The 20052-nt window shown below is 36.7% G+C and overlaps 1 protein-coding gene across 5 annotated transcripts in view; it reads left to right on the top strand.

The window, feature by feature from the left end:
• The window catches only part of KLF12 (KLF transcription factor 12), a 724988-nt gene that overhangs the window by 523875 nt on the left and 181061 nt on the right, over positions 1–20052 (top strand). For all 5 annotated transcript variants that reach the window (XM_055142719.1, XM_055142658.1, XM_055142836.1 and 2 more), the window contains one exon: positions 16672–17218. In XM_055142719.1, coding sequence (XP_054998694.1) covers positions 16672–17218 — 547 coding nt within the window. The remainder of the gene's footprint in view (positions 1–16671; positions 17219–20052) is intronic.

Below are 20052 nucleotides of genomic sequence, written 5' to 3'. Positions count from 1 at the left end.
AAAAAATTGAATGACCAATGACAGGAGGATAGCATATGACTTTACTACTTTAGAAAACATCACCAATCTAAGCATCTCCATATACACACTCCCAAGACTGTCTTGTATCTACACCAGAATAAATGGTAAGTTAGGAATTTAAAAATGGAAACTGTTTGAAAAGAGATATATGTACATTAGAACTCAAACTGTGTGGGTGGTTTTTGTAGCAGTGCTATTATAAAGAGCAGTCCTGTGTACAGTGTTTCAGTCATGTAAGTAAAATATCATTAGAGACTGATATTGGGGCTTTTGTAAGTGTTTTGATTTGCTACAGACTTTTTGGTTGTTGTATATTTGTTTGTTTATCCAGATGGAAAGTTCACAGTGAGCTCTAATTAGGTTCTGTAAAAAAAGAAATGCTTGGTATCGTCAAAATGATAGCAGCCTGGGGAGAAAGGGAATTTATTCTGAAGTTTGTAAATGAAAGCAGAGATTTGTTGAACAAAGGTGCTGGAAAGATAGTTTGAGGGTTAAGGAGCTTTGCTTTGTGTGCAGCAAACCCTGGTTCAATCCCCAGAACTGTGTAAGATATTTTGAGCACTGTTCTCTAACCCTTTACACCATCCCCCAGCTCCTGGACTTTTATCTTCTTATATTTACGACTTCCCATTCTTTTTCTGGGGGGTGGCGGGGATGGTGGGGGCTTGCTAGTTGTGGGGCCACAGCCAGTACTGCTGAGGCCACGTGCAAATGGTTCTTGGAATCCAATGCAAGGCCTCACACGTGCTAGATATTCACTCCTCCACCTAAACCACATCCCTGGCCCAAAGTTAGCCACTTTACACCTTATTTTTTCAAGAAAAAAATCTAAACTTTGAAAGAATTGTTAAAAATATACATATATGTATATATGCATATATACATATTGTATATATATTGTATATATACATATTGTATATACATATATACATATATACACACATATACATGTTGTATATGTACATTGTATATATGCACATTGTATATATGTATATATGCATATGTACATATATGCATATATACATATATACACATATACTTATATAATATATAAGCATTTTATATATTATTTAAGCATTAAAGTGTAGAATGCCATAGGGTTTGCCTTTCAATCTGTTGGCCGAGGCTAGGAAGATCGCTCCAAGACAAGAAGGCATGTTGTACTCGAGGAAAAGCAGGGCCAGTTCATCCTGCAGCACCGCATGGTCAGCTGGGTATTTCCCAGACAGTTCCCCTGAGCACCAAGCTAAGAGCAGTTCTAGAGCACTGACGCATATGGCCCCTAAACCAAAATAATATAATAAAAAGGCCCTGTTAAAAATTTTATTTGGTACAAATTGTTTTATTTTCCATATCTTCCACCCTCGGAACCCCTTTTAAAAAATGTTTGGCAACTTAATATGTCTTGAAACGAAGGTACAGCTTTTGTGTCATGCCATTGAGAGAATGTCCTGTGTAGAGCTATTTAGCTGTATTACTCTGCATCCAAAGATAAAGCATAGTCATCCACTTTGTAGGAACTTACTGGAGAAAACATGGATGGAAATAGTATTTCACAACAGAGAAACAAAAGCAAATGTAAATTCTAGAAGGGAGAAGGGAAATACAGAGCACCGGGCGTTGAAAGTCTTGATCCCTGTTCTTGGCTTTTTTTGTAGCACAAGAGGAGAAAGGAACGATGAACTAGAATATGTGTGCCTTTCTTTTTCTTTTTCCATCTGGTCGCCATGAAATTACCAAAATATTCCTGATTGGGTTTCAGACATTACATGTTTCAACACTGCTCCCTTCCCTCCACCAATGTCCACTTCCCTCCACCAGTCTCGACCTCCAACTCCGTTTTCTCCCATCCACCAGTTTTGATCAAGGTCCTTCCCATAACTGTACCTAAACTGATGGATCATTTAAGAATAGTTGTTCTCAAGTACTCTTTAATTTTAGGTAGACTGAAGATTTGCTTTGAACATTTGCAGAGTTCCGCCCTGTGTGTCTTCTTCAAAATCCTTATTCATGCGGTGTTTTTGTAGACACCACGTGATTGCACATATATTTCATCATCCCTTTGTGAATTCATCAAGTCAAGATATGCCAGAAAAACTGGGCACGGTCTGAATGATGACTTTGTGTTATTTGATATTCTTGTTGAGCAGAATTTTCGGCACCTCCTCCCTTAGAAGTCAGAATAGCCGTTAAACTCCACTGTCATTGGAAACCTTTCTGATTCCACATATTTTATGTAGCACTGTAGCACTGTCACACTGTCATCCCATTGTTCATCAGTTTGCTTGAGCAGGCACCAGTAACATCTCCATTCTGAGACTTATTGTTACCGTTTTTGGCATATTGAATACACCACGGGTAGTTTGCCAGGCTCTCCCTTGCGGGCAGGATACTCTTCTCAGTTGCTTGCCGGGTTCTCTGAGAGGGACAGAGAAATCAAACCCAGGTCAGCCTCGTGCAAGGCAAACGCCCTACTCGCTGTGCTACCGCTCCAGCCCATACTGTATATACAGTCAATAATGTTTTTCTTTTTCTCATAGTAAGGTTATTCATGTGTCAGTGAATGCTGTAAACCCTATCCTCCAATCTTTACAAATAATCAAGGGAACGTTGTCTTTACACTTTATAGGAAGGAATAATAACAAGCGGGTATAATTTGTCTAATTTATACGAAGGTAGCAGTGTAATTCAGTGTTTCTCCCCTTAACAACCTGCCGTTTTTCTATCACATAGCTTATTTTCTATCTCATCTACTGACCAGTAAAAGCATAAAATTTTAATGGCTTATTAAAACTCAAATATAATAATTTAAAGCAGCTCACCTATAAAGTACAACTATGAAAGGAATTAATTTCTAAATGAAACACAAGGGTAAAGCAATAATGCCACCTATATGTCATCATTTTATTTCTACAAATCAGGGCATTGTCACATCCTTTTTAAATTAAGGAGTAATTTTTTAAGTTTGAATTACTGTTTTGACTTGCACTGATAAGAAATTACCCAGAGCTATTTAATGTAAAACAAGAGAAGAATTTTTTAATTTCCCATTACCTTACACTATACATTTGTGAGATGTAGCACACTTTAATGAAAAACTGTATAAAGAGAAATTGTTAGTATTTTATTTAATCCAGTTTTACAGTTTCCTATATGTAATTCTTCTATTTTTTCTTTTGCTGCTCATCCCTCCTATATGTAATTCTAATATCCTTGAAAGTTCTGAGAAATTAATATTTAAAAACTCATTCAGAATTAAAACTTTGACAAAAGTGATAATGTAGATACTTATCTTCTATCTTATAGCACCAAATGTGAATTATCATTTGTTTTTCTGCAGAAATATTAATGTGAGTTTGTGATTCGACCTCATACTATCTTGGCGGTATGTAGTTACCTCCCTAAAATATAAATGTCTTGAATTCTGAAATATATAATCCCAGGTATACAACAATAAATTGTTGTATCTCGAACTCATTATATTTTCTAATTAGTTTTGATAGTTATACACAAAACATTTCCAACTATTTTCTGCTACAGCAAACTGAACAAATTTTAACATTTGACCCTTTCATGTGATATGTAACTTATTGAATAATAAAAAAAAAGCCATGTCATTTTATGGAATCTCAGAGATGGTAATGTCTAGTTTTACTGCTAGAGTAAAACTAAAGAAATCACAGCTACTATTAAAAAAATGTAGAACAACTGCAGTTAACTCTGAGGCCTTGGTGTCATTGTATGGTCATTGTATGGCCTTGTATTCATTCGATGACATAAGCTTCAGAGCCCCCTGTGTTGGAAGGTGTCAATATGAGCACCATTTTGTCCGTGAAGCTGAAGTTTAGAAAGAAAGGGATTTTCTTGTGTTTAAGTGCAAGAGCAGAGCCAGGCTAGGCACTAGTCTGTTACTGCCCCTGCTCTGTATCCTTCACCTTGGCTATATAGTTGGGATATTTTATTTTAAATTATTAATCTAACACATTTCATATGCCTGAAATGCAATTTCACCACCAACTTATGATTATTTTCTGTAGATTATCTGTGGAAATAAAATGCCAATAGCAAATGCACTTCCTTTTGTCGTCCTCCCAGAACCTGAGAGCTCCCCTTCTGTGGTCAGCTGGCCTGCCATCAGAAAACTACAAATGAATTTTAATATGAGCCCGAGAAAAAAATTATAATTATGGCAGTAAATCTGCTGGAATCATCTAATGAATAAAAAAACCCACTGGGATTACTGAAATTGCATATTTTCAGTTCCCAATTATATGGGACCCCTTTCTTTAGTCTAATTCCACATTGCACAGGTAACTACATTAGCTTCTATAGAATAATAAAGCCACAAGTCTAAAATTGATAACAGCTACACCTTTAGAAAATTGAGCTTTTAATGGAATTGGGTATTTTCTTTTACGAACAGTAATTTTTGAAAAATAACATTATAGTTCATTAGAATTTAGGAACACAAAAGCTAGGTTAAAAACTACAAACAACCCTTTGCTTTTTTATCTTTTCTATTTTTCATATTGCACTTTTCTTTCTGGGTGTAAATCTTTGAAAATAGCACATTCACTAGAAAGTTTGGAGAATGTAGACAAAATAGCAATAGAGGAAGTACAGAAAAATCACAAATTTATCAAATTAGATATACCAGTATTAATCACTTTGAATAGTTTCCTAGTCTTTTTTCTTATATTTCTATGTAAATAAAGACATAAGAGGATTACATTTATTCTATAAATACTTTTGTACACTGACACTTAAAATTTTAGCATTATTTTGATAGTATATTCCCAAGTTACTGAATATTATTTCTCAGACTTGACTGATAATTGAAATTACGTGATAATTTTTATAGCTTCACTGCTTGGTGCCTATACCATATCTAGACCTACTGTCTCTTTGGCCTCCATACCTACAAAATGTTCCAGGGATAATTCCAAGTTATATTAAACATATAACTTATTCTGCTTTTATTTTCATGCTAATTCCTGCAGTTTTCTTTTTTCTTTCTTTCTTTTTCTTTCTTTTTGCTTTCTGGGTCACACCCAGCAAAATGCTCAGGGGTTACTCCTGGCTCTGCACTCAGGAATTACCCCTGGCAGTGCTTAGGGAACCATATGGGATGCTGGGAATTGAACCCCGGTTGGCCATGTGCAAGGCAAACGCCCTACCCGCTGTGCTATTGCTCCAACCCCCAAATCCTGCATTTTTCAAAGTCTAATCCTAACTCTGCTCTAGGGAACCCTGTGATATCAAGAATCAAACCTTTACCTCCACATGCAAAGCAGACTCCTTGACCCTTTGAGCTCTGTCTCTAGGTGAATGCTGATTTTTTGAAATGCCCAGTTTATATTTTCTAGGGCAAAGATAAATAATTATATATACATATTTGTTAAAAGCCTCTTTATAACCGCAGAAAAATCTCTGCATTAATTTATCCCATTTTCCCCAGAAAAAATGTTTCATAGCCAACTTGAATGTATTAATCTCATAAGTAGCTTAATAGATTATTTGGATATATCATAGTCATTATAAGGCACTAAAATCATAGTTTACATTAGCTGGTATGCATGTTTTAAAGTAAGGTTTTGCACCAGATACAAGATCAAGTCTTGTATTGCATTCTTTATGCTTTTCCTGGGTAACTTCAGCATCACTATTTACTTCCCTTGGAAAACAGTGTTTTATCACCATTAAAAAAAATAAAAAAGCTTATTTCTGATGAGTCGGGAATAGTATTGAGCTGAGCTTTCCCCATCCCATCAGTCACTACTGATTAATCAAGTCTTGCCTGGCTGGTAAGTTCTGTTACTTTGTCACGTCCATGGGCACCTCTCTCTCTGCCTTCCCTGCGGCGATGGTCTGCCTTTTCTGTCCTTTTGCTCATAGTGGGTAAAATCAATAGGGGCTCGATTTGTACAGTCCATTCTCTCCAAGCATGTATTAATTACGTAGACCTGGGGATGCCCTGTCGTTCTTGTCGTGAAAACACACACCTTTATCAAAGCCTTTACCAGCTTCTCCCTCTGAATTCTCACCAAGACAAGCATGGAACCCAGTTACCAGAGACTCAAAATCTAAAGCCTCAAAATATCAGTGGGCAGGAAGCTGTTTGAGAGTGTTGGATCCTGACATGTAATGAAGTGCACTGCTCCTGAGAAGTTTCTGGGTGAATTTTAATGTGCCTGGATTGCCACATGTCTCCCTTCTCCATTAATGCACCTAGTTCCGTGTCCCGTACCAGGTGGGAAAATCGATCCCTCCGGGCTTTCCCAATGGGTCTTGTTTAGCTCCAGTGACTGATCTCTCTTTCCCATCTTTTACTGTGACAAGAGGTAATAGAGACTTTCCTTCGCTACCACCCAGAGAGACTTTCCTTCGATACCTGCCTCGCTTCAATTATCCAAAAAGTAGGAAGCTTCATTCTACAACCACGTTTCATTTTGCATTAGAAGATTGTCTTTTAAGACAGATACTCATACTTTATTCATTTTTCAAGTGCTAGAATTTCCAAATGAATCATTTGGCTGTTACAAACTCTGAGGTTAAGCTTTCTTTTCTCTGAATTTTAATATATTCCTCTCCTTTACCATAGAGTTAGCAAAATAACTGTGGTGAACATTTCATAATATCAAGAGCAGGGACCATCTGGTAGCAGAGAATATTAATCCATTTGTGGAGGATACACATCGTCACATATTTTAAAATATGTAGTTTGCAGGATGTTGGCCTCGGGTCCTACAGTGAGATTCTACCAGGGGGTGAAGATTCGAATAAACCTTTATCCTCCACAGTCTACAAGATGTGTTTTTCTCTCACATTCAGTGAAACTTGACTGTTTTACACCAGTCATTGACTAAGAGCAGTGTTAAACTACAAGAAAAAAATTCTAATCATGAGGTAGAAAATGAAGCCTGTAACTGTGACCTCTTCCCCGCCTCCCATTTTACCATTATTACGGTCATTTTGTGTGACTTATTTTGCAAAGAATAGTGAACAAAGTAGGATTTCTCCACCAACAGTAGCATTGAATGAAATTTAATTTTTTAATTATCTGTCGTACTGATTTAGATTTAGAGAATTATTTGGCAGCTAGCAACTCCAAATTCCATGTCTACCCCTGCCCGGTTTTCTGATACGTAGTTCTCAGATTTGCATAGCACATCTGTCCTAGTTCATGACTGAATCAACCTCTGTCCATACATTGCTCTTCCATACTTTGCTGTCGTACCACAGTGCTACGGTCCAGACAGACGCCTTCCTTGCGGCCTGCACCTACCGTGGCAGTAACTGTAGGTGAGGCCAGACACAGCTCTCCGCTCCCCTTGCTTGACTCCCTCCCTGCTCACCTCCATTTCCTCTACTCTCTGGCCACCACTCATTTTGTGGTTTTTGCCTTTTCCAAAATGTCATAGAGTTAGAACCATGGAATTTACTTTTAAGACATCTCTTGGATACTTTCTGTTATTCAGTTTGGCAGCATTTCTAAGCAGGGAGAAAATGAACTTATTATACTTTTATATGGATAAATATATATTTAATATTTTTTTCCTCTTTTGGTCTGACGAACAGGATGTTAATGGTTCATATTTGGCACAGCATTCCAATTAAATTGGAAAACTATTGGCCAATTTGTGCTAAAATGCTTTTTTTTTGCTGAATATCTTGAATATTTGCATATAACGCCATGTTCATAAGCAAACATTTGTAAAAGCTTTTTTTTTCACTGCTGAGGAATGCTTAGTAATATTTTTTTGGTCGGTGGGGACCTTGAAAAAGCTATTTGGGGGTTCGGGTCCACTCCAATAGATACCCTGTCTATTGGGCCAGTGGCTCAATGGAATGGTCGGAGAATGATGTGTAACTCATCCCCTAGGGAGGCGGGATTGCTGGGGCCATGACAGCTGTGCTCTTGGGCCCGTGTGATGCTTGGGATCAAGCTGGGATCCTCCCCCTGCAAGGCCTGCACTTTGACAGCTGTACCTATCCTGACCCTGTCTGCCATTCATTTCTGGGGCTTTTTTTTTTTTTTTTTTGCTTTTTGGGTCACACCTGGCAATACACAGGGGTCATTCCTGGCTCATGCACTCAGGAATTACCCCTGGCGGTGCTCAGGGGACCATATGGGATGCTGGGATTTGAACCCGGGTCGAACCCGGGTCGGCCGCATGCAAGGCAAACGCCCTACCCGCTGTGCTATCACTCCAGCCCCTGCCATTCATTTCTTAACATCACTTCAGCAAAATTTCCTCTATCCTCCATCACCCCATGAGAGAATGTTCTCTGCACTATTCTTGTCATCGTTAAACTTAGGTGCTAAGTATGTTTTATATTTGCAGTCAACTCAGCATGATCTCTGATACTTTGGGTAAACAATATGAATAAATGAAAAGTCTTAGAAAATAATTAGGTCATGAAAAAATGTAATTTGAAAATATGAAAAGTTTAGTATTTTTTTTTTTTTTTGCAGGGAGGGGGCAAGAGGATCGTGTCAAGCAGTGCTCAGGGCTTATTCTTTGCTTTGCTATCAGGTATTACTACTGGGGAACCAGGGGCCCATATGTGGTGCCTTGGATTGAATCTAGGTTGAATGTGTGCAAGGCAAATGCCCCACGCACTGTACTGCCACTCTGCACTGAACTTTAAATTTAAAAGCAGGGGTCAGAGCAATAGTACAGAGAGTAGGGAATTTGCCTTGCATGCAGCCAAGCCAGATTTGATCCCTGGCACCCCATTTGGTGTTCTGAGCCCGTCGGCAATAATCTCCGATTGCATAGTCAGGAGGAAGCCCTGAGTACAGCTGGGTGTGGCCCAATAGCCAAATACATAAATAAATAAATACAAAGGCATAAAAAAATTAAGGTAGTAATCATAGAGCATATTTTGCTACGCTTATATTCCAAAATTTCTTAGGGAAGTTAAGGAATTACTGGAGTTACTTTAGGTAAAACAGTTGCATGTAATATTCTGTGAAATACCTTTACCTTAACTACAGGGATCCATTCATTTCTTTTGAAACCTGATTTCAAATTGTTAGTGTAGGGCATTTCTATTTGTTTCCTTATCTTCTCTGATTTTACTTTAAGAGGATCAGCCATCTTTCTTTTTGTTATGATACTTTCATTTCTTCTTGATTGATTTTATAAATTTTCATTTTTACATCATTTGTATTTAAACACTTTGCCCTTGAAATTGTAAAGAAAAAAATCACTGGGCCAAATATAAAGTCATTTATAAGCCCAAGAGAAATCTTGAAACTCAGTGGTCCATGTTAATGAAATAAAACAGTAGAGAAGACAATATAATGCGTTTTCTACTCACAGATGGAATTTTAGTAACTCTGACACCGATGACAGAAATTTACTTGGTGAGCAAGCAGAGGAAGTCACATGCATGCATGCAGCTGTGGAGACTGCAATCTGGTTCAAATCCCAGTTAGCATATATGGTCTCCTGAACACTGTCCCAGGAGTAATTTCTCAACACTACTTGTTGTGGCCAGAAACAAACAAAAAACTATGTATGCGTTTTATTTGTTTTTTTGCAGAAGGGGACAGTTTTTATTTGATTCATTTTATTTTCTACTATGTTTTTGGGTGGAGCAATAGCAGAGTGAATAGGGCATTTGCCTTGCATGTGGCTGACTCAGTCCAATTCCTTCATCCCTCTTGAAGAGCCCACCAAGCTGCCGTGAATGTCCCGCCCACACAGCAGAGCCTGGCAAGTTACTGTGGCGTATTTGACATGCCAAAAGCAGTAACAAGAAGTCTCACAATGAAGACATTACTGGTGCCCACTCAAACAAATCGATGAGCAACGGAACGACAGTGCTACAGTGCTATGATGTTTTTATTTTTTGGTTTACAGTGCTATTAATAATGGTTTCTCATAGACATTTATTTTTTTTCTTTTTTAATTTATTCTTTTATTGAATCACCATGTGGGAAGTTACAAAGCTTTCAGGTTTAAGTCTCTGTTATACAATGCTCGAACACCCATCCCTTCACCAGTGCACATATTCCACCACCAAAAATCACAGTATAACTCCCCTCCACCCCCCATCTCCCCAGCCCCCCCACCCCACCTGTGTAACTGATAAATTTTACTTTACTTTCACTTTACTTTGATTACATTCAATATGTCAACAAGAAACTCACAATTATTGTTCAGAGTTTCTTCCCCCAAAGTCGGACCTGCTGAAAAGGACGCATTTGATAATTTGTTTTTCATTGCTCTCATAGACATATTTTAAACAGTATAGTATGTTGTCTAGGACTATGCATCATGCTGGTTTCAATGCTCTTGATCAAAGAAGGAAATTACATACAAAGGAGTGTTCCTTAAATTTATAGCAGACCTATCAAATAGAGTTAGCACTCTGCATACATGAGGCCCTGGGTTTCAACCCAAATAAAAAGTTAATAGATATTAAACTTATTCATCATAATGTAAATGCTGAGTCAATCACAATATATGGATTTAGTTTACTCTTTTTTGTATGACCTGCCCGGTAAATTTCTTTCAGAACATCCGTTAAACAGAACATGTACAGTTCATCACTATCTCAATCCCAAAACTTATGGAAAATTCCCCCGGACACTGAAACAAATAATGTGCATGTTTGTATATTATAACTCATCCATACTGAACTATGCCTTGTAAAGGTTATTTATTAACAATAATATGGAGTTTAAAATTCACACCAATTAAATAAAAATCATTCTATCAACAGCCACATGAACATTCGTCCTGTGCAACCAGCCACTCTAAGCTAAAAATTACAAAAAAGAATAAGAGTTTCAAACAACTGTCTTCCATACTTAAAGAGAAAATGCTTAAAACTGTATGTAGAGCTTAGAAGTGCAGTTAATATCTTGACAAGTTTGTAGTGTGTATCTGGTTGTTTGTCAAATGTTCTCCCTGTCCAGTGGTAGTATTTATGGGATGTTCTCTTATACCTGGGTTGTGAGTCACGTCAGATTAAATTGCATTCAGAATTTTCACTTTAAAAGGGGAACCTCATTTGTGCCTCACCCTCATTTCTTTGCATTGCTTAAAAGCTCTTAAAGGCCTTAATTCAATCATTACAATAATTTATGGTTTTGAAATGAGTTTTGCTCTTTAGTAGGTAGATCAACTCATACCCCAGTAACTTTAATGTTAATACCAAGATTGCACAGCTAATAAGTGACAGGATAGGTCATGAATTCCAATCTTTTGTCTCCTAATCAAATTTTCTTTTTATAATAACTTCCAATAGTCTATAAAACAGAGAGTCTTGTTATAACTAAGCCAGAAGCTATGTAAAATTAGGCAAGTCACTTTAGAGTCTTTTTAAAAAAATGGTCATGAGCTTATTTCTCAAAAACATTAAATAGTTTAATTAAATGCTGGCTCTGTATGAATCAATGAATGGAGGTGGAGTAATAGATAGCTAGACATATCCTGTGTGTGTCTCTCTGTGTCTGCAGGTGTATGAATACATACTATCCCCTCTTACAACATCACATTCCACTAAAGATGAGACCACATGGAACTCTTGATAACATCCTAAAAATATTATATGAATGGCTCTCAACTCTGACTGCATATCAAAATCTCTGGAGAGATTTCAAAATTTGCGGTGCTATCTGAACATTTTTCCCTTTTGGGGCATTGCCATGTGGTTAAAATATACAACCAGCTACTCAAAATGTTTGATTTTTTCAGTTCACTGACAGACCATAATAAGGCCCAACTGACAGTAATGGCTGTAGAAAATACATCTAAACTCTGGGTACTGACACATTGAAAGGTTTTTGAGTTCATTTTTACATTTATTCAACAAAATGCCAAAATATGAAGTTACATTTTAAGATGTTTATTTAGGGAAAGGATGAGGAGATTAGAAAGGCACCTGTGTAATCCAGTTTCAGATGCCTGAAATAAAGGTGTTCCCCAGAATATCATATGCAGTGCTTTTCTTCGTTGTGGTTATTAGGAACAAACCAGCTCTAAGATTCTTGAAAATGATATGTGACAGTATAATATTGCTTATACTTATTTTTAGTTTTTCACATGCACTTTGAAAAAGGAAGTTACAGGGACAGTTCCCTTGCCAATAACTATATCAATAGCTTGATATAGTTATTACTTGTGGTGGGGAGAGGGTCAAATCCGGGGTACTTAGGGTGTACTACTGACTGCTGAGGGAGTCACTGCTGGTTGTGCTCAGGGAACCATATAAGGTACTGGGGATCAAACCATAGTGGACAAGTGCCGTAGCCTCTGAACTATCTCTGTAGCCCCTTAATGCAATCATTTCTTCAAATTACTATAGAAACTTTATTGTGAGCCTTTTTAAAATACATTACTCTTTGAAAAACGAAATTGTTCTCTGACAAAAAAATATCAGCATTCTCTCGAAATCATTATGTCTTTGGGAGTATAGTTTTCATTTGATGATATGATAATACAAAAGCATAATAGGATATAGAATATGATAGATTTGATTATATTTTCCATATAAGAAACAACAGCTGTAAACATTCAGCTAAAGTCACCACTCATGGGCAAAAATCTTTATAGGCTTTTGTTTAAAATAAACAACAATAATGCTTAGTTGGCAGTGCTATGAATAGTTCATGAATATCGAATCAAGAATTGAATAGTATAACGACAGATAACATTTTTATATGGAATCAGTTATTCATACTTTTTATGGAGTTTATAGTTTGCTCATAAAACATAGAACTTTACTGGTTTCTTTACTTATATCTATTTCATTGTGCAGACACTGTTCCTGGGAAAACACACATTTTCTCTCACTCTCTGCTTTTGTCCTAACCTTTTTTTCTTCAGTTAAGAAATAAGGGATAGTAATTGGATCCATGTTATTTTAGCTCTAATTGAGAGTGGAACTAGCTCAGAATGTCAGGTTCAGAGTACAAGACTGAAAGTTAACAACAGGATATGAGCAAGGTTGATCTCTTAAGACAATGATATCTTTCTATGGCCTAGATCCATCGAGAGCCATTGGACTTTATTTATTTATTTATTTATTTATTTATTTATTTATTTATTTATTTATTGCTTTCTGGGTCACACCTGGCAATGCACAGTGGTTACTCCTGGCTCTGCACTCAGGAATTATTCCTGGCGGTGCTCAGGGGACCATATGGGATGCTGGGAATCGAACTTGGGTCAGCCGCGTGCAACGCAAACGCCCTACCCGCTGTGCTATTGCTCCAGCCCCGAGCCTTTGGACTTTAGAGAGCATTCCATTTGGGTTTGGACCAGCATTGCTGGCCTCCATCATGACATGCTTCTGCTCTGTGACTTCCACGGTTATCCACAAACTGACAGTTCTGTGGAACGCTGGCTCATCTTTCATCTGCTATCCTTAAGTCTGTGCTGTCTCTTCCTCCTCTTCTTGTGTCTCAGGTTGCTGAGACTTCTGAGAGGCACTCTAGCTGAGAGATTTGACTGTTTCTCCTGGCTGTCTCCTCTGCTCTCTTCACTTTATCATGGATTTAAATTTCAGAACCAGGGGCCAGAGCAATAGCACAGCAGGTAGAGCGTTTGCCTTGCACGCGGCCGACCCGGGTTTGATCCCCAGCATCCCATATGGTCCCCCAAGCACCGCCAGGAGTAACTCCTGAGTGCAAAGCCAGGAGTAACCCCTGAGCATTGCTGGGTGTGACCCAAAAAGGAAAAATAAATAAATAAATAAATTTCAGAACCAGTACATTTCAGTTTTCTGCTTAATAAAAGAAATGGAGTCTGGGTGATGATTTCAGGAGCATGCTTTGGCTATGGTCTTTTTCCTAGATGATTGGACAAGATCATATTCTAGCTCTTAGTATACATATTTATGGAATATTGCTGATATTTATATGTACATAGTTTAGATTGGGAATTATGGACAGCTTCATCTGCCACATTATCATAGTAGAAAGGATTAGTAAGGGCTGCGGGATTGTAACATTAATGTCAACACTGTAAATAGACATGATATAATAAGGATACTGCATTCTTTATACTAAGCAGTTATTATTTTTGGAAAGAATGCATCTAAAATGCTACATATAAAAAGGAAACATCATGTGATGCTGTGATGCCTATAGGTTACAAATCCATGTTTAATGATTCAAGGTTCCAAAGAAAATATGCATCTCGTCCTAAAGCTTTGGTTTACCCTTCATTATTATTATTATTAATTTTTTTTTACCCTTCATTATTGTATGAGCATTTTCTAGATTGGGGGTTGAGCTCATAGAAAAGCCATGTAGTTTTTAAGTACCTGTAAGTGCCTAAGAGCTATCAACATTTGGTCTAAATAGTTTTCCAGTGTATACAAGTGAATTTTAAGAAACATACACTTCTTCTGTTTTAAAAGATTTTAAAAGGAGTAAATATTTTCCTAAGAGAGGGATTAAGCAGATCTACAAAAGCATCTAGACCTACAATCTAGAGAAAACTAAGCAGTTTGCAGGCCAGTGAAACGTGATACTCCAGCGTTGTATCTTTACAAATAAGCTTTGTATTTAGCACTCCTTGTATTGTCATAATCTACTTGTTTAGCCTTTGATTTACATGAAGAAATTCTATAGCGGTCAGTTTCACGGCAGCCTTATTTTTGTACACCTCTGTAGGAATCTTGTGTCTAAATAAACAGAGGACAGAGTTATGATAAAATTAACCACTAAATGCAAATTTAGACTTTTGGATGCATCTGATATTTTAAAAAGAGAGAAGGTATAGATTTTATTGAAGCTGGACAGTGTTTAATCATATGTTCCTATGGCATACCTTGCCATTTCAATGACAAGCCAGTTGGTATGTTTCCTCAGCAACAGCAAAATTCTATATGGGCATAACATGCTAATGCCAATCATCTAATATTTTGTAAAAATAACATAATAATTTGGGGAATAAATTGAAATATTGTCGTGGTTGGGAAAGTTGATAGCTCTTTGTAGTGCCAATTTAAATGATTATGCTCGGCTTTGTCTCTTGCTTCTTAATGTCTCGATGATCAAGAATATTTTATTTCTCAGTTTGAGCATGTAAAACAAAAATCTTGTCATTTAGAATTTCAGGCAGTGAATAATTGGGGTGATTCATTTTTGTAGTTTTCTACTTCTAGTTTTTATTTTGTTGGGTAAGTAACCATGTTAGCATAGAACAAAAATAAATAAACATCACACTATTTCCCTTTTTCTTGATCTAGTACTATTGTTGACTTTTTTTTTTTCATATTGTTGCTGAAAAAATGCCTTTACACTACTGCTGATTATATGGTCTGAATGGTGTTATGATTTAATATTCTATAAAGAAAGGCTTTAAGAAACAAGTTTTGTTCCTCTAAGTGTTTGCTGTAGTCTTGAAAGGAATAGCAAACCAAAACCTCTTTCTAAACAAAGAATGAAATGAATCAGTTCAACATAATTTTAGGCATTGTTGTCCATAGTAAAACTGAAAATAAATTTTGGTTCTGATGTAACAATAAAGAATATGTAAACCTAGTCACGTCAGATATAACCAAAATAGTCTACATGATTGTCCTAGACTGACATTCTTGGGCCATTTGGGGCCTCAGAGTAGATATTCTATAAATATTTGTTGAATTTATGTGTGAATAATTGTAAGAGTAAATTATATTCATGTTCAGTAATAATATGCCAAGCCCATTAGCCTGAATAGTCTTGGAATCTTTATAATTATAATAATTATTATTATTGAAAAATTTTCCTCATTAATACTTAAAGGAATGCAAATGAACTTGGGCAAAATTAACATTTATTATAAATACCAAAATAATCCTACACAACTTGAAAGTTTCCAGAATAAATTTTTCCTAAAATGATTGTCTGAAATGTCCTTTGTGTATAATTTTGAGAAAACATTTTGACATCACTAAGAGTTAGGCTAGATTCCCATTGTTAGAAATAACTCGTTTGAATATTTTATTAATTGAGTGTGGGTCGAGGGGAGCTTTGTGCCCTTTTTAAAATGCTGAGCTGAGAATGAGAATCCACAGTCGCTTTTGCACCCTATGTGACTGATATGCAAACTGAATTGTGGTGCTGAGATTTGTTACCAGCTGGTATTGTTACCAGCTGATGGTAGGCCTCCAGATTAGGATAGTGTGGCATAAAGGTTGGAATTTCTAATATTATTGAAATTTTGAGCTGGAAAGAATATTTAAAATGCATCAAAACTTCAATTAGTTAATAACTGAGACTCATAAATGCAGTGATGGGTCACACTAACAAAACAAATGTTTTTTAATTTAAAAGTTTGTTTTATATAGTTTTAATTAGACCTTGGCATCTTGAACTTGGAGAGAGCTTAAGTAAATTTTTTTGCTCATTTCTATGTTCCAGGGCAGCTTCTCTCCACTGTAGATCACTTATTTCATAGGATTTGAACAATTAAGCCTGTCCCTCCCAAGAGGGTGAAAATGTCTTTATGGCAGGTGTCTTGGCTTACTCTGTTTTGTACTCTCAAGTTGAACCCGGCAGGCTGTTACAAAGCTGTCTTTCCAATATGTGGGAAGGGAAGGTCTCAACAATAAGCTCGATTAATAAACATTCAAGTCATATATCATGCATTTAAAAAATGTGATTAACACAGATAAATATGTCTATTTTTTTCCCCACAGTCTCCAAACGTCCACAACTACCCAGATATGGAAGCTGTTCCCCTGTTGCTAAATAATGTGAAAGGGGAGCCCCCGGAGGACTCGTTATCAGTAGATCACTTCCAAACACAAACCGAGCCAGTGGACTTGTCAATCAACAAAGCCAGAACATCCCCCACAGCTGTTTCATCCTCCCCCGTTTCCATGACAGCGTCTGCGTCCTCACCTTCGTCTACTTCAACCTCTTCATCGTCCTCTAGTCGTCCAGCCTCATCCCCAACGGTTATAACATCAGTATCTTCAGCATCATCCTCGTCAACAGTATTAACTCCAGGGCCCCTTGTTGCCTCGGCCTCTGGCGTGGGAGGCCAGCAGTTTTTGCACATCATCCATCCCGTACCGCCTTCAAGTCCCATGAATTTACAGTCTAACAAACTGAGTCACGTTCACCGCATCCCTGTGGTGGTTCAGTCGGTGCCTGTTGTCTACACAGCTGTGCGGTCACCTGGAAATGTGAACAACACTATTGTCGTGCCGCTTTTGGAGGATGGGAGAAGCCATGGCAAAGGTAAGAGATGAGTGAAGCCTTCTCCCAGCCCTGCAGTCACCCTATCATGAGCATCCCTATGTTGTAAGCTAATACTTCACGTCCAGGCTACCCAGGGACAACCGGTTGGTCAGCCACTGTGGAGGGAGCAGTTGAGTCGCATCCAGCCTCATATTTTTATGAGACCTATGCATCAGTATTGCTTGGTTATATTTTTATCTACCAAGTCATTTCACGCCAGAATACAAATACTGAAATTTACAAGGAATCGCATGACATCAAACGCACAGACCAGACATTCTTCAGAGTGTAGCTGCGTGTGATTTGCAGATACATAAGTCCTGCAGCAATATTAAGCATTGTGAAATTTTTCAAAGGTGAACCAGGGTATTTCTGCTTTCAGTTTCTCAGTTCGGAACTTATTTGGGTGATTATAGTATAAAAGTTGCAATGCTTGAAATGTCATCATTCAGGTTTGAGTAGCTTGTAAGTTAAGTTGCCATTAAATTAATCCTGAAGTTAAGTATTAGGCTAACAAAGTCTATCGCTTGAGTTTTCACCTTTATATAAAACTAATTTATGATCATTTTAGATCACTGAAGAGTTAAAATGTTAGGAATATTTCAGCATGCTTCGCTAATATTCCCTTTAAGGACCTAAAGAAATGTCCTTTTCCAAACGACTATACTTAACTGCCTAGATTCTTCGTTCCATATCATAGTTATGTGAAGCCATTTTCCTAAGTTCTTGTTTTCCCACATTTTTTACAAGAAGAAATTATAATAGCATCATGATGTCGATTTTCTATTTCCTTGCTATGAGTATAAGCCACTTTATAGTATAAACTATGACTGTAACCGTCTGCTCATGTCTTCTTAAACTTAGTGCATAGTCTGCATTTTTTGCCTCAGTCTGGATATGATCATGAATGAAGCTATGTCCTGTTACTTTCTACTTTGATTCTTTACTGTTACTGATGTCCATAACCTAACACATTAATGCCGATGTGTACCACTGGTGGCTCACAGTTGAATGTGGTTTACTTAGCACCAATGAGCAGCATCAGTGTATTACGGTGTGAGTGAGAAGCACGTAGAGCAGTCTCTTAAAAAATGCTAGTAAGCATGATGGTTTCAGTTTATCTCTTCTCATAAAATGCTGGTTGTTTTGATTGGTTTGATTCAATCAAGGTAGGATTCAGTGCCTCCCAAATAACAATTAATTATAAAATTAAAAACATTTTCTGCAGCCGTATATTCAAAAATTGGTGCAAGTTACTCTTTTTCTGTAATGAGTTTCATTATAGCACAGAAAATAAATTTCACCTTTGAGATTTTACCAAAGTGAAAGATCTCTTGATTCACACTGAAGCTTCTGAATAGAACTTGAGATGGAGACGTGTGTTGTCCAGACAGGCTCTCCTGTGCTGGCAACAGAAGGAGTCACCACGACCCTCTGAGTTAATAATTCAAAATAAAAGGAATTAAAGTCTTCTTTCTTTGAACTTACTTCATTTGAACCCTCTTAGACGTTAGCAATTCTTTTGATAAAAATTTGCTAATTGAATTGAATATAACTGATCGGCATAATGGGTATGTTTTTCTTTTAAAAAAGTACAGATGTCTTTATAAATTTTCTCTAAGTTACAAATTAACAAGTAAAATATGACCTTTCACACAGAATAATACATATGTAAGTCGAATGTACATGCACAGAATCTGTTTTTCAATATTATTTGATTAGTGATGATTCTGTTTTGAAGTGAGTCAGAAAGACAGTGTTCTTCATGCCACTTTAAAATATATATGTTTTTCATTTACTAGTGAAGGAAACAAAGAGATAACTTATTTGCCGTTATTATTTTATGTCAGGGCTTATTTTTTATTTAAAGTATAAAGTATTTTGTTAAAATGTAATTTTCTGAAAAATACATCTTTGCTAAAATCTTTGTCAATAATTTTGTGCTAATATAGTCCCTGTGTGAGTATTGTGTGCTAGTTTTGCATCGTGTTTTTAACTTAGTTTTCCCACATCAAGAATAGAAAGTTATGTGAAATCATAAACCAGTTATACTGTAAAATGACATTAAGAACCGGAGATTTGGGATCAAAAATATATGACTTAAATTTGGGTTCTTTCTCGCTTGTAGCTTTGCATTTGGGATACTTATTTAGTTTTACTGACAGTTTTCTTCAGCAATAAAATGGGGACAATAAGATCAACACTTGAAAACAGAAAATATTGAACCACTGATAATTATCAATAAATGCTTAGAATTATTTATCATTATTAATATCCCCTACAAAATAGCACTCAGACTTTTTTCCCTGTCATATGAAAAATGTGAGGTGATGTTAAAAAGTAAATTGAACTTAAAAATGAAAAACTATTTCCAAAACGTTGTTATGGAAATGATTCTCAAGGTTGTTACTACAACTTCTAAGGTCTTAGAATTTTATATGAGAAATTGTCTGGGAACATGCTATATTTTTAATTTTTATTAGTGTATATTAAGTTTTTATAATCACCATATTCTACAAATACTGCTCTGTAGCATTTTACAAGTTTTTTTTTTATTGTTTAACTGATTAATTAGATGATGGTAAAAGTGTCTAGTGGAGGAGGTCTGCCTCCCTCATCAGATGAATAAAGGAAAGGGCATTTCAGTAATTCTTCTAGTCTTCATTTTGCACAGATACGCCTGGGTGCGGGGCCAGCACTGGAAATGGCTGCATGATAAAGGCCCCCCTGTTTCCATTTCCACCCAGGACTTATGTGTCTGGTGTAGAGGAACAGAGAGAACTCTGATGGTGGCACTGGGTTTTCCAAATGTTAGTAATAAAACTAAATTAAAA

The sequence above is a fragment of the Sorex araneus genome, chromosome 1, assembly GCF_027595985.1.
Source record: "Sorex araneus isolate mSorAra2 chromosome 1, mSorAra2.pri, whole genome shotgun sequence".
In the NCBI taxonomy this organism is placed as follows: Eukaryota; Metazoa; Chordata; class Mammalia; order Eulipotyphla; family Soricidae; genus Sorex; species Sorex araneus.
The sequence above is the reverse complement of the archived record's forward strand: the minus strand, read 5'-3'. Positions and strand labels throughout refer to the sequence as shown.